The 25,793-nt window shown below is 38.0% G+C and overlaps 2 protein-coding genes across 3 annotated transcripts in view; one reads left to right on the top strand and one right to left on the bottom strand.

Moving 5' to 3' along the window:
* Positions 1–19,633, top strand: part of slc1a7a (solute carrier family 1 member 7a) — a 36,021-nt gene extending 16,388 nt beyond the window's left edge. Inside the window, exons 3-8 of the mRNA XM_032531526.1 lie at positions 5,284–5,499; positions 12,481–12,714; positions 14,020–14,214; positions 16,889–17,023; positions 17,586–17,685; positions 18,317–19,633. Coding sequence (XP_032387417.1) covers positions 5,284–5,499; positions 12,481–12,714; positions 14,020–14,214; positions 16,889–17,023; positions 17,586–17,685; positions 18,317–18,583 — 1,147 coding nt within the window. The 3' untranslated portion in view covers positions 18,584–19,633. The remainder of the gene's footprint in view (positions 1–5,283; positions 5,500–12,480; positions 12,715–14,019; positions 14,215–16,888; positions 17,024–17,585; positions 17,686–18,316) is intronic.
* scp2a (sterol carrier protein 2a) overlaps positions 7,565–25,793 on the bottom strand; it is a 39,438-nt gene continuing 21,209 nt past the window's right edge. Inside the window, exons 16-17 of one of the 2 annotated variants that reach the window (XR_004334370.1) lie at positions 23,492–23,773; positions 7,565–7,578 (exon numbers count right to left, since the gene is read on the bottom strand). Coding sequence is in view for 1 of the 2 variants with exons in the window: in XM_032531525.1 (XP_032387416.1) it covers positions 23,678–23,773 (96 nt within the window). In the remaining variant the exon portion in view is untranslated. Of the gene's footprint in view, positions 7,579–23,300; positions 23,774–25,793 lie in introns of those variants that run through there. The other variant, XM_032531525.1, reaches the window with a different exon arrangement.

Genomic DNA, 25,793 nt, shown 5'->3' with positions numbered 1-25,793 from the left:
TTTGAGTAGTCGTTAAGACTAGAAAAGCACTATATAAATACAGCACATTTACATTTAAGTAGCCAGTAATACAAATGAAACATACTGAACTTAGTGTTCCGAAGGTTTCTCTGACTCTGATGCTATGCAATTACAGAAACCCAAACTAAGAGCACATCTGAGAAATCATTAAATATATTAGATATAAATTCCTTAAATCGTGATGCCTGTTTCAGTTCTCAGTATTTTTCACTCAGCAGTGGTGTAAAAGCCTTCTCTTGGCCTTACCTTGGCATGGCCTGTTCCCCCACATCTCCACAAGACTGTATCAATACCAAGCTAATAACATACCATAAGCCCTGACCTCCATTTAAACTGGTTGTACTATTGTCACAGATACTTGTATTGACTTCCTGGCAGTGGCATGCACATCTTCTTGAACACTAACCCTGACTTAACTGATTAATAACATCATGCACCTGATTTGTCAAAACAGGCCTTCTTCCACAAACAAGTCCAACGTATTAATGATCAGTGTGATTCCAGGTCTACTGTTGTTTTAATTCACATATCTCAATCATCCCTCCATCCTTCGTCATTCACTTATCCAGGCTTGGGTTGCGGGGAAATTCACAGACCTGAGTCAACATATTTCATTTATTATTCATTCCATGTGGTGGCAAGTTCATGTAAAAAAAAAAATCAGGAATCCAGTCATGTAACTGTCCTGGATTCCTGATTTTTTTTTTTTTGGCCATGAGTATTCCCCATTAGTTGTCAGAGCTGTTGTGAGCTTCTTGTTTTTTACATCTACATTATGCTGTATTATAAAGCTGTTGATAGAAGTGTGACATCTAAAGACTAAGACTTGAATAATCCTGGAACATCAAATGGTGAAACTGCCATGGAGTGGAACATCAATGTGGCCTTTAAAGATTTGAGCTGATCAAACAAAGGCCACAGTGTCACTACCACATGTCATGGATGTCATGGATAACCCCCTCGCCAAGGAGCCTCAGCCTTCTTTTTTCATCTGTACAAAGGATTACTGTAATGCTCTTGCTCAACGAAGGTGCAGCAGGAAGGACTGTAAGCCCCATATGCTCCAAAAGTATTGTGGCAGAACGTGTGCTTGACATCTCACCATTGAGGCAGCTACACATGGAAGGTGACTCTCTGTAATCCCACCTTGACTCAGATATCAGAGAGAAGGACAGAGAGATCTCAGTGTAGATTCTGTTCAGTGTCAAGAGTCCGGGTTTTCAATTTCCCATCAATACAAAGCAGAAAAGCAGCAGATCAAGTGCACTAAAAGATTTATGTTAATCTTAAATCTCAAAAAAACATTTCTACTCCAGTAACTCTTCTTCGTTTGCTTCATATAGTTCCCATGCATTCCAGGTTAGCTTTGCATAGATCTTACACACAGTACTGTGTATACTACTGGTTTCCAAACTGGGGGTCAGGACCCACTGAGGGGTGCCAAAATGAATCTAAGGGATCCCAAGATAATTAAAGGGTTTGGGAAAGATACTGTTATCTGTGACTCCTCTTCCACAGCCCATCACCGTTTATGTGGAAGTTGGCCCGCTACAACAGTCACAATTCTTTGCAATGACAACAGTACACATAGAAATGGCCGCTGCACTGACCATCCTGCCATGTTGATTTGAAAGTAAATGTCTGTTCTACTCTCATTCTATTTCTATGCTTTCAGCTCATTGTTTTAAATGTACTGCTTGTTGGCCAAGTACAGGATAAAGGAGTCACAAACCAAACTGGTTGGTTACCACTGGCTCCGTAGTTCATTTGAACACACTGTAAAGTGTTACACAATTTGTTGTTGCATTTACAGAATGCACAAGCCTATGGTATTTATCACTTTCTTCATCTTCACCTTCATTTATCCTACATAGGGGAATAAAACACAAAGCTTGTCAAATAGTCAAATTTACCAAGAGTGTTTTAGCCAAAGTAATTAATGAAATTGTAAAACATTTAAATTATCTGCTGATGAATCAGCAATGCATTTAAATAATTTGGCCTGAGATTACAAAGAAAACATTGTCAGGCCTAAATTCAATTTTATTCTATTCTCTAGATACCTTTTTTAAACATCTATATTTGAACCTTAAAGTACTATTTATTTCTATTCATTTGATGATGATGTTTTTATCAAGTCACTCTGATGTTTTTATCAGTTTCATGGTTAAATGCTGCCACCTCACAAGAGAGCATATCAAAGAGATGAGACGAGAAAAAAAGAATTACATTTGACTGTGAGTGTTATCAGATATAAATGCAGTAGGGCAGAGAAGGAGGTCATGACGTAAATCCCCGGAATAGAAAGTGTAATTTCTTTCTCCCTTTTTGATCTCATGGCTGCAGTTTTTGGTTTCCCAAAGACCTGCAATAAAAAACAGTCAATTCTGTACAAAACATTTGGACATAAAATTCAGTTGAAACTGTTTGTCTGCCGTTTCTCAGAAGATTGATGTTTTGTTGTGCCATCAATCCACCTCAACTTGACTTTCTACTCTCTGATTTTCCTGCCGGTGGTTTTCTAATCCCTGACCAGAAATGGAATATTTGAGACTGTCCTCCCCCAAATAACCACCTCATATTAAATGGTTTTGTATGAGTAGCTTATTACAACTTATATTTATTTTGGATGGGTAATACATTAAGGACGTGTCTCTTGGGTTGTATTAGAGGGTAGAAATAAACGACCTACTGTATGTAGTTGTATGGGTTAGAGGAATATTTATAACTTGCACATCAGTCCATTTGCTATAAGAATTCATGATTGTTGGTGCACATCTTGGCTAATCAATTCAATTAAATTTTATTTATAGTATCAATTCATGTGAGTGGAGCCTGTTCGGGCTGTACTGCCCTGCCTCACTCTAGTTTTATTACATTATTGATTATATGGTAAGTATTTCTGACGACTATGACGAGAAGCAGGTGTGCCGGGTCAGGCGGACGCTGCAACTCATCACTCCCTAACTTTAATCAAGGAGGAGAGTTTTAAGTTCACTCTTAAATGAGGTGACGGTGTCTGCCTTCCGAACCCAGACCGGAAGCTGATTCCACAGTAGAGGAGCCTGATAGCTGAAGGCTCTGGCTCCCATTCTACTTTTAGAGACTCTAGGAACCACAAGTAACTCTGAACTCTGGAAGCGCAGTGCTCTAGTGGGACAATAAGGCACTAAACTCTCTTCAAGATAAGAGGTGCTTGACCATTTAGAACTTGGCAGGTCAGGAGAAGGATTTTAAATTCAATCCTGGATTTTACAGGAAGCAAATACAGAGAAGCTAATACAGGAGAATATGATCTCTTTTCTTACTACTTGTCAGAACACGCGCTGCAGCCTTGTGGATCAGCTGGAGAGTCTTATTATTTGAGCATCCTGATAATAAAGAATTACAGATTATTTAATAACAATTTATTAGGCATATTTACATAAAGAAAAATCACATGCAGAGAAACAGCCTGTTTACATTGAAAACAAATGGTGTCACATTCACTCTACAGAACCCATTGCACTTTTTGACACTCAACATGTGGCTCCCATGTTAATTATTCAGCAGTGAGATGCTGTACTTATATTACTGTTATACAATGTGTTGGAATATACCATTGTATATATACCAGCATATCCTTGACATTTCAACAAAAGTTTGTCTTGCTTTAAGTTAAATTCCTTTTTTTTAAGGTTCATATACAAAATGTTCTTGCCCAGTCTGAAATTTGCTATCTATCTATAGGCACATTTTAGCATTTGCCTTGACTTCCTACCAGCTTTTATTGTAATGGTACCAGCTTCAGCCAGACAGCTGAGCACACGCATGCTGTGATCTTGGTCTCCAGTCCAAACCAAACGTGACTTTATATCTTGTGCAAGTGTGTCAGCATTGAGGCATTTTTGTAGCTGTAAATATTTTGTGGCTGCAGTTCAATAAAACATTTAATCCTCTTCTTGATTTGAGGAGCCTTCACAAGCAGATAACCACTTTTGCTGCTAAATCCAATTCCATACTTGTAGTCAAACGTCAAATGCAATGCTTTCTGATGATTCAGCAGACTCGGTTATGGATAAATGAATGTCAAACTTTGCATCCTGGTGACCCAACTTTTTTGCATCTATAAAAACTGGATACAGCCCTAGACTGGCTAAAAAAGTAGACTTCTTAGAGATGTAAACACTGAGCACACTCATCCCCAATGTGACTGAGAGAAAACAGTAGATGAAGGATCTCTGTCGTACATTTCAGAGATGATAAAAAGATAGATGACAGGATTAAGTGGAGTACCAGCAGTGGCTGCACGGAAAGACTCAGCAGCCCCATCCAAACACTTGCCAAGTCAAACCAGATTACACTTTAAACAGGGAGAAAATCTTGTCACCCCAGCTCAGGAGACAGGAGCTCCTCTCTCTCTCTCTCTCCTCACTCTCTCTCTCTCTCTCTCTCTCTCTCTTTCTCTGTCTCTCTCTTCCTACTTTGGCTCCATCCTCCTGCTGTACCTCCATTTTAATATCTTCCCACACATATTCCCACTTATGGAGTGCTGCATCTCTACACTGACTGAAAAGCAAATAGTGTTAATTGAATGCAGCAAAAATTAATATCTCAACAGAAAGACTATTTTAATGCAAATTACTCTCTTCCGTTTGTAATGTTTGAGATCACAGTACAGGCTTTCTGTGATAGAAAAGAGAGCTCTGAATGGCTTGATTCCAACAGAAGAGGAGAAAATGACTAATAATTTAATATGGCTTGATGCTTTCTTCTCTCTGTCATTTTTGTAGTGTCACAGATTGTGTTGTCTGAGCCGGCAGAGCCAGTATCTTATATAAAACCCCTCTGGAGTTTTAAAAAAGGCTTTTTCAGTTTGTGTTTTTCATCATGTCAAAGCTGTATAATCATACAGTCAATCAAAGCCTTGATGGACGTCTTGCTTGTACGTGCTCATAATGTATGTTATCAGGGTGAATATTAAACTCAACATTTTCTCTGATGTTTCACTAAAACTATCATTTTTACTTTGAGTCCTTTGAATCTCGGTGGTTTGTTATTCTCATAGTGCACTTGTGACACTGTTGTGAAGACAGCAGTAGTTGACAGAAGAGTTATAAAGTTGCATCTAACCTCATGAACCTATAACTCGGTAATTACCCTGCAGCTTAAACACAGTCCTTCTAGATTTCTAACATTACCTTATACCTCCCTGTCTGTCTTTTTGTCTCCTGCTTTTCTGTCTCTGCCTTTGTGTGCCTCCCCTTCCTCTTCATACTTCAGTTTGATGTCAGGTCTGGCTGCCTTGGACGCCAAGTGCTCCAGCCGCCTGGGCATCATGACCATCTCCTACTATCTGTGGACCACCTTTGTTGCCGTGGTGGTGGGCATTCTCATGGTATACATCATCCACCCGGGTGGAGCTGCTCAAAAGGAGGACTCTGACGAGAGCAAGAAGCCAATGACCAGCTCAGCTGACGCTCTGCTGGATCTCATCCGGTAAGAGACTGTTATCTTTTATTACACATATCAGTCCAGAGAAAATGATTTTTTGTGTTTGGGAACCACTGTTATATAGATGGCTTTACTCTTTGGACTCTTTGGAGTTTTTTGTTTATCTTTTATGTGTCGAAATAAAAACCTAAAACACCCAAGAGAACACAAAATAAATCTGAGTATATTTTATAAAATGAGATGAGATGTAATACAAATGGATGGGACATCACAATAGCATGTTTCTTTTCTAACGTACATTTTTGAATCAAATACAAGTCAATATGCATCTTGGGATTGGGGCAATGGATTTTCATTAGAATGGAAAAGTTCAAAGACACCAACATTTAGTCAGATTTTTAACAAATTCCCATGAGATCATTTTAATAAAAATAAGAAAACAAATCTATAAGAATATAGATATAGATATGTATTAAAGAACCAATCAAAGTTAAATATTGAACGGTGAAATAATAGTGAATGGGATTGGTTTTGATTTTGTGAATATGCAAATTAAGTAAGAGGTACAAATGAAAGCAGACTAAAGGTAGGAATGTATCAAAAGCACTGAGAGTCATTTCTGCTTCTAGTTTGAGATGAGCAACACTCAAACTTTATGTCAGCATGTTCATTACATTTCATAATTCAGTACACGTGACATTGCTCTGCAGGCTTTTTTCACAAGGACTGAAGTTGGGTAAGTTCTTGAGGTTAAAGCGCAAAGCCTGGAGTCTCGTGTGAGTGGGTTATTGTGCTAAGCTAATTAAGATGTGTGTTTGAGGTGAACCTGGGTCAGCCGTGCAGAGAAAAACATGACGGTGAGACACTGCTGTGTCAGTGTCACAGTCGGTCAGTGGGAGAAAGTCATGCGGCCTGTAACAAACAGAGCTGCTGAGCAGTTGACCCGATCCACCAGAATATTACACTTTATGATGCACAATAGACTATCAACAATGTGTTTTGAATTGAAAAATAATTTATGTTTTGTCATTTACTCTTTTCATCCTGTTGATTTGGCTTGTTACTGTAATTATTTGAGAAGTGTAATAACAACATCAAATCATACTAAGAAAACATTGTATTTGAATGAGTCACTCTTCAATCGAATGAAAAAAGCTTTCAGGGGTTCTCAGTATGCGTCTGCCTGTGTGTGTGTGTGTGTGTGTGTGTGTGTGTGTGTGTGTGTGTGTGTGTGTGTGTGTGTGTGTGTGGTGTGTGTGTGTGTGTGTGTGGTGTGTGTGATAAGTATAATGAGCAATATAATATATGTATAGTATATATAAATATGATATAATGTAATATAACATAATATAATATAATATAATGTAATATAATATCATATGATATAATATGTGCATACTACTTTAATGTATTAGGGGCACTGGGGTCAGAGTAGTTTATTAGACTGCTTTGCACTGTCTCAGACACAGAATAGGCAGCTGCGTGGCCACAATAATTGGTTGAATCCATTCAGAATATTCAATCCACTGAGATGTACCATATTATCCCCATATATATTCACCATGTGTATTTAAGTCTCTCTGTTAAATGTACGAGTTGTAAAACACAACCTGCCTTTTAATCTCTCTGTGTCTAACATGTGCTGTTTGAATTGGAACTCTGTGTTGATGTGGGATTTACAGCCCTATGCCATGCTGATTCTGTTGTGATTGACAGACAGACTCTTCTTCAAGGATTTATTAGGGCCAAGGATACCTTAGCTGTGAGAGAGACAGAGCAGGGAACCCATACTACATAATGTAAAAAATTGAGTTGCATATTAAACTGGGCCTAAAGTAATGGGTGGCCTAAAGCCTTTACACATACATTTCAATGGTGCTTACAATACTAAGCTATTAAAAAAGAACTATTGACATATCTACATACATACATGAAGCACAATAAATGCTTAAGCTTAACTGCATCTGTGGATGGACACCTTACTTGCAGGCCAGTAGCCTGTCATCCGTGCTGTGTAAATAAATAAATACAAAAAAACATAAATAGGCCAATATCTTTGCTAATAATATTTTGGACATTTCAACTTTAAAAAATCAAAACTTTTTTTAAATGATTAAACAATAACTTGGGGCCATCTTAAGTAACTTTGAGGACCCCTTAAGGGTCCCGGACCCCCCTGTTGAAGATCTCTGCTTTATACTATAATTGCCACCTTCATCATGTCATTCCGTTTGATTTTCCACACTGCTATAATTATGATGAGTCACATTTCTTCTTTTTAAAAGGAGATTCTTCCTCGCTGCCGTCACACCAAATGCATGCTCCAGGGGGAATTGTTGGATCTCTATAAATTACAGAGTTTTATCTAGACCTATACTCTATCTGTAAAGTGTCCCAACATAACTTCTGTAGTGATTTACCCACTACAAATACAACGCAATTTGATTTAATTGAACTTAATTGCTACCATGTATCTTATTCAACAGCCTGTAGTTTAAAGCCAGCAGTCTGTACCACAAACAAAAGAGGCTCGCACTTGATTGAAAGTGTAACGATGCCGCTGTTTAGTTGCAAATTCTGTCATTCTAAAACCATTTATTTATTATTGTACTCAAAGAGTTTGAACAAAGTGTAATTTGTTATTTAGAATAAATTAAGGGGGCGGTGAAAGACAAAAATTAAAAATCAATCCTTGAGTCAACCAAAAATTAATATTTTGCAAGTTGCAGCATCCGGATATAGGCATGAATAGAAACTTCCCAGTATGCACCAGGGCAGACTGATGGTCTCATTTTATGTGTTCCTGCATTACTTCTAGTGCCGCAGCATGATAGTGCATTACTTTTTGTAGCTTCATGCACGAATGGTTCATGAAAACAGCCTGACCCCGACAGTTTCAACTTTGATAGAATGGTTAAAATATATATTAAACACAATACCATTAACCATAACTGAAGTTATCTCAGGACACTTTACAAATAGAGTAGAGAGCAGAGACCCAACCAATCCCCCATGAGCATGCATTTAGTACAGTGGCGAGGACGTTTTAACAGGCAGCAACCTCAGACAGGTAGGGGGATGGAGAGAGCGAGAGAGAGAGATGCAAACAACTACAACAATATCAAATTATGATAAATATAGAAACTACTTTTAGGTTTTCTATGTTTCATGTATGCTTGTTGTTTAACTAAATTATTATATCAGTCATAGTTTGCATAGTGTAATGGCAGTTTAAAACTGTTTTACTTATGATTGTGTTATGCTATCTTATATTAACCCTATACTGCCTCAAACCTTGTACTTTTCTGCTTCCTTGTGAAAATCAGCCTTTGACTTCCCGCAGACAGAGGTAGAAATTAAATCTTGATTCAATGTTCTACAGACTAATCACTTTGTTCGTACATCTGCCAAGTATTTTTATCTGAACTTCATTCAGTATCTCTCAGCCTAGCAAGCCCATGTCCATTTTTATGTGCCTGACTTTTCAATTTGCAGTAACATACAGTACATTAGGTTCTTAATTATTAGATAAAATACCTGTCAAGGGAAAAAAAAGAAAGCAAACCACCCGCAGGAAACCCACCTAAAGAAAATACAAACTCTAACACAGAAAACTAATGTTCGTCCCATATATAACCCACCAGGATTTTTATGGGAACTTTTATTGTTTAAGTTAAGTCAAAATTGTTGAACAAGCTCTTATCTCAGCCCTGTTAAGCACCCATTTCCCACTCCAAAAATACTTATTTCCCCATTTACAATAATTTTCCTTGCTCCACCTTTTTTCACCCTTTTGTGCTCCTTTATCAAAGAGCGCCTGAATCCTGTCTGCTGCAGTTTCCCTGGGCAGGCAGAGCAATTAAGATGCTTTTGCTCGGCTGATAATGGCTAGGAGAGTGTGCTTTTTAGGGCAGTTATTAAAGTGCATCACCTTCCCAGTGCAGACAAACGTTTCTACTGGCCATTAGGGACAGTTGCTCTTTTCAAGACGACCATTAATGAGCTGACTCATACCTCATTGATTTCCAAGTATTGAATTACTGCTAATAACAAAAGGAGGAGATAGAAATCAAAGGAGACCCATGCTGCTCACCTTCAGCGCCCATCTCTCAGTGGATCACAAAATTCCTGGCAGACCTGAGGCAGCGTGTGAGGTTGAGGCAAAATCCCATCTAGCACCTGGACCATCAGCACCAACGCACATGTGTGAGACACACTTAAACTCCTGAAGTTTGCAGACAATACAACAGGACATTCAGGACTTGTACATCTCCAGTGTCAGGAAACGGGCAGCTGTAACATCACTGCTGACTCTGTACACCCTGGACACACCCTGCTCAAACCTCTTCCCCCAGTACAGAACACTATGTGTCGAAAACAGCCGGACACAAGAACAGTTTCTGCCCGCATGCCACGATGAACATTTCATTTTTAATCGCAATTCAAAGAAAGATACTTTACATTGAATGAATTGTATCCATTGTGACCTTGCATTGCATGTGCTTCTGTGACGGTGAAGGACGTTTTACTTTGACAATATCTATACAGAGGCAATGTATATCCATATCCACTGAAACAATTCTCAAAATTCTCTTCCCCAGCAACATGTTTCCAGCCAACCTGGTTCAAGCCACTTTTCAACAGGTAAGGCAAACATTTTAAGGCAAAGACACAATTAATAGAAACTTAGAAAAAAGATGTTCAATCATCTCCAAAGATCTCATTTGTTTAAAGTGATTATATTGGGCTTTTTGGCTTTTTCCCTGTCCTTTCTTTAGTTATAAATCTTTTTTGTGCATGTTATAGGTTTATAAAGGGAAAATGCCCAAAGGGACTCACCATCTTCCAGAGAAAACACTGTTCACAAACTGCTCCGAACAGCTCAATTGTAGTCCAGCTTTTACTTCTGGGATAAAAGTGTGTCACATTGTAACACACGTTATAATGCTCGCCTAGCTGCAAGCATGGCGCTCCCTCATGCTCTGCAACTGACAAGCTAGCAGTGCTTACTGCACATGTTTTACAGAAGTGACAGTACAGAAGTGTGATGCCTCACTCTGTAACTAAAACAGAGAGCTCAACACACAGGGTGAAAAGAGGAGCAGCAATGTGCAGTACAATATGTATATGGTGTTTTCTGAAAATTATACCACATAAACCTATTTTACTACAACTTCTAAATACAATTATGAACCTGAAAATGAGCACTCTTGTCCGTACAACTAACCCAGGCTGTCCTGTCTTTATATGAAGATAAGCTAACTGGCTGCTGTTGGTTGCGTCATATTCAAATATGTGGTAACGAATCATCCCAATAAATTTCAGCAAGAAAGCCAGTAAGTGTACTGTATTTACTGAAATGTCAAACTATTCTATGCTCACTGTTGAGGCAGCCACATTTCTTATTTTCCCTTTCACCGAGCAATTCTTTGTTTTAGATGAACAGTAAACACAATTTTAGAATAAAAACCCCTTTAAAAAATTTAGTTTTTAGTAAAAATAAGATTTTAAAAATGTTAAAGTCTTTTCTTTACTGAAATGTCATCTTTTAATTTTAAAGAAACACCAAAAGCTGTGTCTTTATATATTTTTGGAGCACTCTTTTGGGTCTCGTTTACGGGTTTTGGGGCCCCCGGTTCTTTTTGGTTTTTAAAGTATCGAACCCAGAGGCCCCTGACCATCCCCAAAAACGGGCTCGTCTGGTGAACCCTGCGCGGGTCTACATTAGGGCACCCGGGATAAAACCGGCACTTTCCCAGAATTTCTCCCCATCTCACGCCCCCACCGGATCATCATGAAAACATCCCCGGCCCCGCGAAGCATAAATGTCTGGGGTTTGTAATTTTTTTGTCCCCTGGGTAAGGGTTGGGAGGCCCTTTAAAAAAAAACCCCTTCCCCAAAGAAAAACAAAAAAGCCAAATGACTATGTAAAATTGCAGTCTTAATTGATTTTTAGTCAATGTGTTGGGTTCTTTGTGGAAAAATGAAATGACAACCCAATCTAAATTTAACTTTTGAATCTTAGTGGTGCTGATTATGCTTTTTTAAAATGCGACTATTTGATTTTTTTTTTTAAAAAGGGAAAAAATAATGTTAGGAAAAAGGGGACCAAGGGGAAGCGCTTGGTCAACTTTCCAAAGTGTGAATGAGGCATTTTTTTGAAGTTTGTTCCCATTGCCCGGTGGTTTTATCTTAAAACTTTAACAGCACCAAAAAAAGAAAAACTTTGGAGCAAATTTTGTTTTTGGAAATAATATCAAAAATTTTTTTGAAAACATTGGTTTTTCCCTATTTTCCCTTGGCTCCACGAATGGCAATATTAGTGTGTTGGTCAGTCAGTTAGCAATAAATTTAGAAAGACTCATTACCCAGGTAAATCCCTAAATTTGGTCTCCGGGGACTTCCCCTTTGCCATTGTGAATAAATATTTTTGGGTTTTTTGGGGAATTTTATTTACCTTATTTTCCATTTCATTAAAAAATTGAAAAAATAGCCATAATAGTTGTTTTTGTTTTTTTTGACAAAGGACGGAACCCTTTAAATGGAGGCGTTTTCATAGGCCTAAGGGATAAAAACCCCTCAGATTTTCGTGATCCCCTTAATTTTTTCATCTTGTATTCTCAACATTTTGATGGTTGACATTTGTTTAGTTTATTCAGGGTTCCTAGACAAGTATCTTAGCTTATAGTATCACTTAAAGTTTTTTAAACGTATTGGAAGGCGAAATTGCGTGGATCAATTGCCCAAAATCCTGAAAACCCATTGGCTTCCCCAGAGCCTCATTATTTGTTAATTCAAATAGAAAATGTTAGTTGAAAAACTAAATGGTAAAATGGTAAAACATACCGTTATTTTTTTAAAAAAGGGGGTACAAAACCCCCTGGTGGGTAAATAAGTTTTGTTGAACGAAAACCCCCCTAGTTGAAGCGGAGGAGAAATTTTTTAATTTTAAATAAAAGTCAATACTGTGGCCGTCTTTTTTTTTCTTCTTTTTTTTTTAAGCCTCTACGCATTTGTCCCTTACAGGTATTTCCCCTTTGGGATCGTGTTTCTGGTTGCTGGTAAGATCTTGGAGATGGACGACCCTTCAGCCATGGGGAAGAAGCTGGGTTTTTATGCCATTACAGTGGTGATGGGCTTGGTGCTACATGGCCTATTCATCCTCCCGGCCATGTACTTTTTCATCACTAAGAAGAGCCCTATCGTTTACATCAGAGGCATTCTGCAGGCCCTGCTCATCTCCTTGGCCACCTCCTCCAGGTAAAAGTGGCAGTTCTGACTGTTCCCAAATTACACACTTCATTTAAATTCATGTCCGTTTATATGGGGAATTTCTTCAGGACCAAACATATTGTGGAGAAAACCCACTTAATCAAGTTCCTCATATTTTGCTTTGTTTATCTTTAATATATTTAACATAAAAATCATGTGAGGTCACCTGGGGCTCTTATAGGGTCACATAAATAAAAAACATTCAGAAAATGCATGTACATATAAAATGTTGTTATAAATTCATGAAAATCTTTAAGCGCCGAATGTCCTCTTTTTTGCATATCAAAATAGAGTCACCCTATTATACGCCCTCAAGGCTACCTTGTATGAGTGTGTGTTATGATTGCCTATATACATTTCCAACAACACTAACTTTGCAAGGGTTGGAAAGCATTAGTATTACTCTTGGTTTCTTCAGTGCTTCAGCAAAGGTTCCTGTAAACAAATATTTTTTGTGTCGCAGTTCAGCTAACTGAGCGGTAGAACTAATAAAAATAAAAAGGAATTGTTTGCAGCATTCAGGTCTCCCCTACCCAACATTGCTCAGAATATGAGAAACATCTAGACAAAGCCAAGCTAAGATTTGTTATTGCAGCATCTCAAAAAATGTATTCATATTTGAATTCATACAGGCACTTGTGCAACAGTTTCATTAATTTAAATGTTTAGTATACTCACATACAGGGGCGGGGCTAGAAGGGAGGTACGGAGTGGCATCCGCCCCCCCCCCCCCCCCCCCTGAAATTAGATTTCCCCCAAATTCATTAGGCTAGAGTGCTGTCAATCTGACCATTGTGATTTCCATCGGATCACTTGGCTGCCTGTTCCGCCAATTTTCCCAGCCCTTGTCACATGAGCAATTAATGTTTCCATGATGAATTTCTAAAATTCTGATATAATAGAACCAGCAACTGGAATTATTTGTTTTTAAAGGCTGATTGAGTCTATAGAAAATGTGTATTGTATTCAAATATATAATTTTTTCAAAATGAAAACAAGTTAAATTCATGTTATGTTTTATTTGGCAGAATTACATTGTGTCATCTCAAAACTTTTCAGAATAAAATTTATCCAGGTAATAAATACAATGACAAATGTATACCAATCTGAGCCAATTTTAGAGCACTGTGGGTGTTTCATGACTTTGTCGTGGTGGCAAATAGAGCCTCCACAGAAAAATTGCTATATGGAATTGGTTGTGTGTTGTTAAACATACAATGAAGACAACATATTAAGCAATTTTCTCTGTACGCAGCATATGTATTTAGATAAAATTCTTATTTCCTGCTGCAGCTCTGCCACTCTGCCTATCACCTTCAAGTGCCTCCTTGAGAACAACCACATAGACAGACGCATCATCCGTTTCGTGCTGCCTGTCGGGGCCACCATCAACATGGATGGCACCGCACTCTACGAGGCCGTGGCAGCCATCTTCATCGCCCAAGTGAATAACTATGAGCTTGACTTTGGACAGATCATCACAATCAGGTAAAGCCGGCTAAATGCAGACCAGAACTGGCTCATATATACACTACCGGTCAAAGGTTTGGGGTCACTTCGAAATTTCCATTGCACTCCATTATAGACAGAATACCAGTTGAGATCAGTTGCATTGCTTTTTTAACCAGCGCAGCAGTTTTCATATTACATTATGTGCTTACATAATTGCAAAAGGATTCTCCAATGTTTTCTCAGTTAGTTTTTTTAAATGATATCAGATTAGTGAACAGCTTGTGCCTTTGGAACATTAGATGAATGTTTGCTGATAATGGATAATGTAGATATTGAATTAAAGATCAGCCCCCCACTCAGATCAGCTGGTATTCTGTCTAACATCGAGTGGAATGGAAATTTGTAAGTGGCCCCATACTTTTGACCGGTAGTGTATGTACAGTATATATATATATATATATATATATATATATATATATATACAGTATATATACACACACACATACTGTACATATGGTGGAAAATGTAATAAACTGTTACATAAATTAAACTATTATATAATAAATGTCAGCAGGCAGGGAGGAAAAAAGAAATAAATCACACTCAAATGTCTGAAGGCTAACTGCTAAAACCTTTAGTTTATTTAGGTTAGTTTATTTGTTTCACAGAACATAAATACAAAAATACATTTGAGGGTGAGGAAACCTTTAACGGCTCATCTATAAAAACCATGACCCAAGGAGATACACTAATGTGGATTTACAAATGATTAAGTGCAAAAGGTTAATACAAATGTAATACAAATACATACAGTCCATGTAAGATGTAACATGTAATAATAATTGCCATGTTTGCAGTAAAAACAACAGTTTTCTAAGAGTTATTTTGTTACCAAAATCACACAGCTTAGACAGCTTAACTAGCAAGTCTATTTCATACATAGAAAGTGACACAGAGGAATCCATTAAATGTACATTTTCATTCCACAAAATAACTCCACGAAATTGCTCATGAGCACCTTGGCAGTGCCCTGGAGATCTCTCCAGCTACCAGTCCACTTTGTACTTCAATCCATACTGGGGCTTGAACCTGCAACCCTCTGGTGAGACCACAATGGAAATAAGTCCTGGACTTTATTGTGTTTTTATCCTTGATTGTATTTGATGATTTTTCATGTGTAAGGCATACTAACTACAATTAAATTAATCAAATCAAATCCAAATGGTTCCCAACCCAACTCCCTACATACTGAGCTACTGACACCCCTAAATATATGGCAAGTCAATTTCATCTGGGTTACAAAGTGGTGCAGGAATACTTGTGATGTTTTGAGTGCAACATGTGAAATAATCTGATGTTGCACATTTAGTTTAATTCTGAATTAATATTATGGGATTTACTTGATACACATATATGTAAATGTCACACAGATTATGCATCATGAGCTTCTTAGTCTGATCTGATTTCTGCTAAATCAGTCTGGAAGCCCTGAGGACACAGACAAACAGACAGACAGACAGACAGACAGACAGACAGACAGACAACAGTCCCATTCCCACCAATGCCACCACACTATATCCACAGGTATACAAGCCCACCAAAGTCTGGGAAAATGGCCTGTCCCTCCTCTGATTTCATGACATGTCCGACAGTAATAACGTCAAGCAGACCTCTCCTCGTGGCTGTGGTCTGTTCCCATTCCCTCATAATCCCTTTGCAGTAAAACCCATATGACCTGTATTACTCATCTCCCTTGTCACGCCAGAATTATAATAATTTTTCCCTCTCTCTGCGCCCTGTTCCCGTGCCGTTTGGCTGCTGACCATGTAGCCGCTCCATCTGCATGCCAACCCAACCCCAACCCCCCTCCCTCCCTCGCTGCAGAGGGACAGTTCATGCACAGAGGTCCAGGTCTCAGATAGAACATCTGCCCAATAAATCTCCCTACATAGTGGTGGAAGAAGTATTCAAATGCTATACTTAATTAAAAGTAAAAACTACTATGTAAAGAAATACTTGTATTTACTAGTAAGTCTTGTATTGCAAATGTTAAGAACAGGCACTTTTACTTGCTGGTTAGTAATATTTACACTACAGAGGTATTATCATCTAAAGATGAAAAAGTAAAGGTACACATAGTAGGTGTAGGTATTATTATAATTGTTTATATGATGTTGGGTCATCTCTTACCGATCTTATAACTCAAACATCCCCAACCCCTGGTCTGCAGACTGGTACCGGCCTTGTAGCATTAGCTAAAGGGCCACGAGGAAATCTTTGCCAAAAAATACCATGAACAATAATAATATAACTTTATAGGCAGTTTTGGCTGTACTTGCCCCTTTACTACCCCTGAACAGTGATTGTCCAATCATGGGAGCAGGTGTAACTGTAGGCACAGTTGTTGTTCATAGCAAATCTGCTAGAGACGGTTTTTATTTCAATCAGCAAAATTCCTGGTCATCGGCTAGAAATGAGGTTAACTTTCTTCATATCTGTGTAAAATCAGAGACCCATTGTTTAAAAAAAAAATGGTAATGTTTTCAGTGTAAACTGCAAATGTGCTGTGCAAGAATGGAAAGCTTGACAGGCTGGAACACAGCCTCATCTTCCTTTTCCAGTTCAGAAAGATCACATACTTCTTTGATGAGTACTTGTTCCTGTACGTTGTAGAAATATGTGCACTATGTTCTTCTGTCCTTTCTCTCAGCATCACTGCAACTGCAGCCAGTATCGGTGCAGCGGGAATCCCACAGGCTGGACTCGTAACCATGGTGATCGTGCTGACCTCTGTGGGTCTGCCCACCGATGACATCACTCTCATCATTGCTGTTGATTGGGCTTTGTAAGTAATGGTTAATCTTTTCATAATTAATAGCTGAATATAAGACCCGAACTTGGGATGTGGTTGTGACAATTAAGTGTCTTTCCCAGTAAGTTTTAATAAGTAGCTTCTTAGCGGATTTATCACATAACATGCATAATTTGCACTATTTACATTTGCACTGTTTATTATTATTGTTGCTATATTCTTCACATGCTGCCTTTTATAATTGTTTCATTTTGTAAAATTGTTTTATTTTGTATATTTGGAGGATATATTATACATTGTACGGTACAGGGAAATATCTTTCCTTACTGACAATAAACTTTGAAATCTGAAATTGAAAGAGGCTGCTGTAGATGCCACCACCAAAATATGCTGAAATGCACAGGTACCATACTTGTATTTGGAATATTATAAGCCTCTACAATGCATAAACCTCAACACCTCAGTGAACCAAATGACCATCAACTCTATAAAATGTAAGGAATGGAATGATATATGTAGCTTAGAGTGTGAATAATATCTTATTTTCTTAACCTTTGTTAACACTGCGGATGACATTTATCCTTTTATTATCTAGGGATCGATTCAGGACCATGGTCAATGTGATGGGTGATGCACTGGCCACAGGCATTATGGCTCATATCTGCAGAAAGGATTTTGTCAAAGAAGGGGAGCAGGTGAGAGCCTACAAGCCAAAAACTTTCAATGTATTCATTTGTTGTCTAGACCTCTGTGTGTCAAAAATTGTCATCTTAGTTTGAAAGATAGAAAAGTGGTTAATGCTACAACGTTGCGTGACACAGACATGGCAGTAGTATCAAAATTCTCATCTAACTAAAGTTGTCCTCAAAAATCCCATTTTATACTGTATGTCCTACCTTACAGCAGTCATTTTAGATCATATTAGTTTCTGTAAACAAAACATTTGTTATGGTTAATTTGATAAAAAAAACAGTCTGAATATATCATCAGATACAAGTGTAGTAAATGTAACCCTAACCACCTAACCCTAATCCATATTTACAATCAATATAATGCAATTCATCTTTTAGAGACCAAGGCTAAAAATGATTCTGATAATGGAGGAGTGAATATATAAACAAGAGGCACTGTTACATGTCTTTGTGCCATTTCATCACTTCTGTCACTGTGACAGAAGTCTGTTATCCACGCATTAACTTTTCCCTATGTCCCTATCCAACCTTGGAAATAAGCTTTTTGTATGAAAGATAAAAGCAATTATGCAAATAAAAAGTGAATGTGATTCTGATTTCTCTTCTTCTCCTCCGTGACCTTTGTATCCGCCAGGTGCCTCTGATCTGTGAAACTAAGCCCATGATAAGCATTCAGCAGATGATGACCTACCAGAACCAGAAGAATGGCTGCTACCAACCACCTCCACCAGGCAGCAAGCAGGGCCAACTCTCCCCGGACGTGGCTCGCCTGATGCAGCTGGAGGAGGGCATCCGGCCGCTAGAGAGGAAGAAACACGCTCATTCCTCTCACCACAAGAGAGAGCACAGGGACAAGGACCACTGTTCCGTTGATATGAATGGGCTGGAGACTAATGTATAGAAGCAACTGCCCTGCTAACGGCTACTGGCAAGTCTACAGCTGCAGGAGAGGAGGACAAATTAAAGATTGAGGTGACTATGTTCACACGCTTTTTCCCCTCTGAGAAGGAGAGCGGCCCGGGGTGGATGAATGTAGATGACCCTGCGGGAAAAAACAAGACTATTTTTCTTTTTCTACATAACATAAATAATGACCTGCATTTGATTGTGTACGTTTGTGTGTGTGTGTGTACATATTTATCAGAGATGTATTATATGGTACAAGCAGTGACAGTGTGCTGCTCTAGCTGACAGAGAGTTGATGCCCCCAGATGTGTGAATCAACCCATCTCAAAAGGAGCAGAAATAGCAAAAACAATAGCAGACATAAATAAAGGAACCTATCCCTTTGTGGACTGTGGGGGGGGGGGGGGGACAGAAAATATCTCTTTTTATTCATTTCATCTGGTTTGGTATGTTATGTATGCATAATATTGGTTGGGCATTTTGTACATTTCTTTTTTTGTCATTCTGCTCTGTATAATGAAACTAAAAATGTTGCCTGAGCATTCATCCAATAAACTGGTATCAGTTACATGCACAACAAAGAGACAAAGAAACCTTCACTTCAACACATGCAACAGTTTGGTTCACATTTGGGAAAGAAACGTGTAAACTATGTTAAAAAATAAAAAGGGATTATTTACAATTTCCCAAATGTTCTCAGCTACACCTTTCCCTACCCTTCTCTGCCTTGTTGTCCTGAGTGCGAGTGAGTACGCGCCTAAAACCTGCAGTACTGTACGGTAATTGCCAGAATCAAGACAAAAAGATGATGAGGGTCACAATGAAAACAAAGATGAGTGTTTGCCCTTGTGTTGGAGTCATGTTAAGTTTTCTTTGCACCCTATTGTATTTCCTCTTTGCCTTAAACGACCAAAGGAGAAGCATGCAGGACCAGTGCGCTACTGACGTACATCCAACAACAAGCTGACGATCACAGGTCAAACTCGGAACTCTTTCCATATCTATGTGATATATGCTGTACATGTGCATGTATTTCAAACGTTTATGTCGTTCATGTCAGTATGTTTCAAGATCTGCCATTCTGTATTTGTAAAAAGAAACATTTCAATGTAGTCCAAAATTTATAAAAATGTATCAACTGTAAAAAAAGAAAAAGAAAATATTAAGAAATGAAAAATATTTAAAAAAAAAAAAAAAAAGTTCAAATAGTATACTATGGGGAGTTATTTTTTAATGGTTTACAAATGACATTTAAATTCCAAGAACTGCAGGTGCAATAAAGGTTAAATTATATATATATATATATATATATATATATATATATATATATATACACACATACACACACACACACACACGGCACGTGACTATATATATAATATATATATATATATATATATATATATTGTATGACATTTCAAGGACTAAAAAGTGCTGTTACCTGAGTAAATTTCATGTTCAAAGTAAAAGCCCAATGGAAATTAAAGCCAACTGAGCAGTTAGATGAGTAAAGTGAAGAGATTTATGAGACTACCAGAGTTCTGCTTCAATCCAAGCCAATGCATTTATGGAGCATGGTTAGCTTATTTAAATTCGGCTCGAGTAAGATCTCTATATTGATGTGCAATATTGCAAATGGTCCACTCTAAAGATAACCATGTTAAATAATTTCAAGGACTTTAGTAAACAAAAACAATTTACATATATTCTACACACTGCACCTGCAAACCAGGTTACTGGAAAGGTCCTTAGAATGGGTTTGTATAGGTGCAAGGTCTAATTTTAAAGTAAAAGCTCTGAGCAAGAAAAACTAGAGCAGCCTTGGAGCAAGGTTGGGTTAGAAATATCAGATAAACACCAATAACCTGGCAACTTCGGATAAATTGTGTGTGAATGCCTACCATCAGAAGAGACGGATTAAACGGTGCGAGTGTGGAAGTATATTCAAGAAAACTTTACCTGTATTAAATAATTGTAATAATTGTATTAAATTGTAAAATTGTTTTGTTTTTGTTTAGAGGGTTTCTTTTTGATCTTGATCTCTTATAACACCCTACATCACTCTCATGAACCAACATTAAAAATGTTTCTACTGGACACAAAACGTGGGCACATTCTGGAGTCCAAAATGCACTTAACACAGTTAAGAAAATACATTTAACATACATATATTTAAAACATCTTGAGAAAATAGAATAAATAAATAGTAAGTTGTAATGTTCTACAAAATGTCCCAATATTGAGTAAAAGTTAAAAAAAAAATAAAAAAAAAATGTATGTGACAGAGGAGTGGAATACACTGGGTTGCTATGGTTACTTAATGGATTTCCTTTATTAATGTTTCTGAAAAGCTGTTCTGGTGTTTTGAAAGTGCCGTCAGTGCATTACAGTCTCTATACTGCACAATTATCCTTTACATTTACAGTAAAAGGCCTTTATGAGTTACTGATTTCTTTATTTTACAGATGTCTAAAAAAAGGCTTTGCCATTGGAATTAGTAGATGTTACCAGTGCTAGAGAAGATGAAAAGGTTTGGAAAGACATGACTTTTGTGAAGGGAATTAAATTGTTTCTCGATAAATTAACTCATATGACTTATGGACTACATTGAAATTAGTTGCTGAAATTAGTTCCTCCATGGTTGTGTAAAATTATTATTCTAATAGATTTCTGTATGCCGAGGTCAAGGCAGAACTTCTAATAGTTTGTTTCACTGTATTTGACAGGGACAGTGTGCATTAATAAACATTACTGTAAATGCACCTGAATTAGCCAAAAGGCTATTTTTCAGGCTATATGATTCTTACTTCATGTCCCTAGTCTGTTCAGTGTGCTGTTAGACACAGACCAGGGGTCTCATTTATAAAACTGTGCAAGAATCCTTACTAAAACTTTACGTATGGCCAAAAGGCCAAAAATGGTGTACGCCACAAAAAAAAAAAAAATCAGATTCATAAAACCATGTGTAAGCAATGTTCCCTTTGTAAACAACGCATTACGTGAATCAGCCTCTCATCCCGCCCTGTACATGCCCATTTTTAACCATGAATAGTCAATAAAAAGCACCTGATGAGTGCTGATCAGTATGTTAATGACCCTTGCAGTTGTTCTTTTATTGCGGTGAATCATGCCAAATCATGACAACTGGCGGGGAAAAAAGCTAAAAACCTCTCAGACGCTAGTGAATTGCTGCGAATTGAATTATGATTAAGGCCTGCTCTTGCAAAGTGTAGGGAAACCTGATACCATCCAAATTACAATTCTCAATTGAGGCAGAGTACTCACTTGCACTCAGGACAACAAGGCAGAGAAGCGTAGGGAAAAGATGTAGCGGAGAACATTTGGGGGATTGTAATTGCAAATAACACTGCTGGATTTAATGTTTATGATAATGTGGATGATATGGAGTGAAACAAAATTCACGAGGCATCAATACTTAATATTACGAGTAAATCATTATTCCCACATGTACTTTCTGCAGTTTGACGTCAGTTCACCTCCTCACCATCTATGTTGCCAATTCCCATAGTCTCCAAAATGTGTGTACGCATGGCTCAGTTTGCATGAAGGACCACACATTCTCCTGTCAAGTTAGATTTTTTTGAGCGCAGGCTGAGCTTCTAACGTTGAGTAAGGTCAACAAAGTCTAAAAATTCCTCAGCTAACACCACTCCACTTTACATCTTCCCATTGCGCTTCTTACAATATATCTCCCGAAAGACCCATCAGCCCACTGCTTCTGGTCAGTGAGGCAGGCCAGCCACGCAGCTTGTTCTCAACATGACCATTTGGCCAGCTGGCCACTTGGCAAAGGGACAGGATGAGGGTGGGCTAAAGGGAGTTGGCCAGATAGGAGCAATTAGGAACCCAGGCTGGATCTGACAGAAGGTGCACAGTGGTGGGCGGGGGGGTAAGGCCAACAGGGAGATGTCGGGATCAACTGAAAATTAAATAGACAAATGGATAAAAAGGGAAATAGGGCACTAAGGCTGAAAAACACAGCAACAAAAACAACTGAAATCCTTTTGTTTGAAAGCTAACCACTGGGAATTAGTAGAGAACTGTGCAGTAGTTACAAGCCTGATTGTGGATGGATAACAGAATTTAAACAGCACTGATGCCGTTATGTGCTTAAGTATTTATTTTTTTATTATTATTTTAATTTGTGCAAAGGACTTATGTAAACAAAAGTAAGATGGCCTCATAACAAGCTTTGCAATGTGCACACACACAGTGCCCGTTTGGAGCACGTACCTGTTCGGAAAGGGCCAAGAGCACACGCGGGCGGGCGGGAGACAGAGAGACAGGCATATTAGCCAGTCATCATCATTGTCCCTGAAATCTCTTTTTCTCCTGATTCTTCCATTGTCGTAGCCCTCCTGCAGGGCCAGCAGTGCCATCATGCAGCATTACCATTACAAAATTGTGGGTAATTCTCTCTGTCTGTGTCAGACAGACAGACAGACCTCAATTTAAAGTTAGACATTTACAAAAATATGATAACAGAAAAAACATTGGCTCAAATACCTTCTTCTTCTACTACAAAAACAAAGTACTATTTTAAAAGAAGAAGTATTTAATATCCCACACTGTAAAAGATTTATATCAAATCACTTAACCGTGTTTCACAATATGATGAAGTAGAAAAGAAGTAAATGATGATACTACTTTAAGGGGGAAAAAACATCAGTGAAGGATTGTTGTTGTTTTTTTTAATTAGATTATTCCTATCATTTACATACATATATTCTATACAAAATTATCAATCAAAATGGTTGAGGCCAAAAATGGCTTTAAACCATAAGTTTACCATAAGAATTTTATAAACAGAAATTAGAGGCACATTGAGTGTTTTAACTACATGATGTTGCCTATGAGCAGAATTGATACCAGATTAAGAAACATACCAGGATATTAACAATTATGGATATACTACGTGGTGAGTTTATTCTGATATCCAAGTAGCAGCTGGAATTGAAATATTATGAATTGTCTCTCAAGATCAAACGCATTATCAAAGTATTCAATGAGCTTGTTGATTAGGAGGAATTAAGTTGTCCTCAGAGGACAAAAAAGCTAGCTAAGAGTTTCACAGCTTGGCTTTGCCTGGTGCAATCTGCAGGTTCTGCAGCTTCATAGCAATGCCCATGTTCCCAGTGATCTTCAGTTTCCCTTTGAAGAATGCCTGCGGACAGGAGTTAAAAGGAAAAGGATTAAAAATTTGACTTTTAACTTTAAATAAAACTTTTAATAATACATTTGTCACTGAAAGATGCATCTCAGATACACTGAACAAGAAAACCTGACAATTGTTTTGACAAACAAATCTAATGACATACTGGAAAAGATGCTTTTAAGTACCCATTATAAAGTGCTAAACTATGTTTTGTGTTGAAGGGATAGTTTGGATCTTTTGAAGCGGGGATTTCCTACTCAGTAGATGGTGTTCTATATGTCCCCAGTTTGGAGAAGCAGGCAGGAACACAGACAAAGCTAAGCAATGTACTGCTGTGGACAGCAAAACATAACTTAAAAAAAAAATCAATATCAATTTGACTCCTTTAACAAAAACAGTAATTTTACCTCACAGAACACAGGAGTTGCTGGTCTACCACTGTACGTTTGTTTGTTTGTGTGATTTGTTGTTTTAAAAAGGTTAGTTAAAATTCCTCAAAGTCACAAAATAACATCCACAGCATTACATTGCTTAGCTTCTGTGTGGGTCCTCCTTCCTGCTTCTCCAAACTGGGGGCGTGCCGACCACCATCTACTGTAGGTAATACACTGACTATGGATGAGTACCTCATACAACCCCTCTTCTAAGATCCAAACTATCCCTTTAAGTGAAGACTGATAAGCAACTGCCCAGTCTCTAGGCTCTGAGTGGCCGAAACAATTAAAAACAGAGCAAGGAGGACTGAGGCTTTTAGGTCTTCTGGACTGAACACAATATTTCCTTTGGTTGACATTGACCTACGTAGCCAACAACATGCACTTCCAGTTCTGCCAATCTCTACTAAAACCCTCTAAAGGTTGCAACAGTTTTTTCTGCTCTGTGGTTGGTAACATTTAGCGGAGAGTGACGTTACGTAGCTGAAAGTAATTTCTTAAAATACACATCCCAAAATTTGCAATCCTTTGATCAGTCTTCTCAGATAAAAGATGGCAAGCACAAACCAAGTTTTAACATTTGTGGTTTGTTAGATTCTTTTGCATTTGCTATTGGAGCATACATGCCTACAAGAGAAATGTGCTATGTGCAGAGATGTCCAGCAGGTAGTAACACCCATCTGTACAGTCCTATCTATGTTTTCATCAAATGCAGCTATTTCTTTTTAAGATTTTGTAATATCCAGTGTTTTCGACACTGATTTGTTTGAGACTACATTTAGATTCAGACCCATGCACCTCTAACAAGCACTTGGAAACCTTACACAACTCAATTAACTCCACCTTTTTATTCTGTTAGGACCAGCTGTGTGCCAAACATTGTTTATCCCTGCCCTCAAACTAGTGAGAGCAGAGAATGTAGAGAGTTGGATAACAAACCACTTCTGTATCTATGGCTACACAGCCAGAAGGTTATGTGCTCCCACATGGGCAAATCAATTACCTGAGCACACCACTTCCAGACAATCATGAGCATGTGGGGCTTATTTTACTTGTTCACCATCTTAAAAATTAAAGTCTAAACTTAATATAAAAAAATACAATACAGTATATCCTACTTGTTCAAATTAAGTTCCAAGCAAGCATTATTGAGGAACATTTTTAAACCACTCAAGATGTCTCTCTGTAACTGAAATACTGAATAACTTCATCCAAATTTAACCTCTTTTTAGGGGACCAAGCCCGAGGGGCTCTCGCCATGCTGATAAGCAGTTGTATTTGCAGCAATGTCCCGGTGAAGTGTGAAAACAATATAGGCCTAAGATATAAAATTAAAAAGACTTGGAAAGAGTGTAACATGTTTATTTTTGTAGTCTTGTTATTGTGTGTGCAAATCGTGGATTTCTCCTCAGGAAATGCTGTTGGCAGAAACGGCTGCGTCGCTGATGCAGGTTTCATCAGATGTAGCCACGTTAATATGGAACAACACAACCATAATCAGAAATGGGCAAATTATATGTATGGCAAAATTGTTACTTTAACTGTTATTAACGTTTTTCAATTGATTGATTTGATTGTAACAAATGTGGTCACGA

This window comes from Etheostoma spectabile, chromosome 12 (genome assembly GCF_008692095.1).
Source record: "Etheostoma spectabile isolate EspeVRDwgs_2016 chromosome 12, UIUC_Espe_1.0, whole genome shotgun sequence".
Lineage (NCBI taxonomy): Eukaryota > Metazoa > Chordata > Actinopteri > Perciformes > Percidae > Etheostoma > Etheostoma spectabile.
The sequence above is the reverse complement of the archived record's forward strand: the minus strand, read 5'-3'. Positions and strand labels throughout refer to the sequence as shown.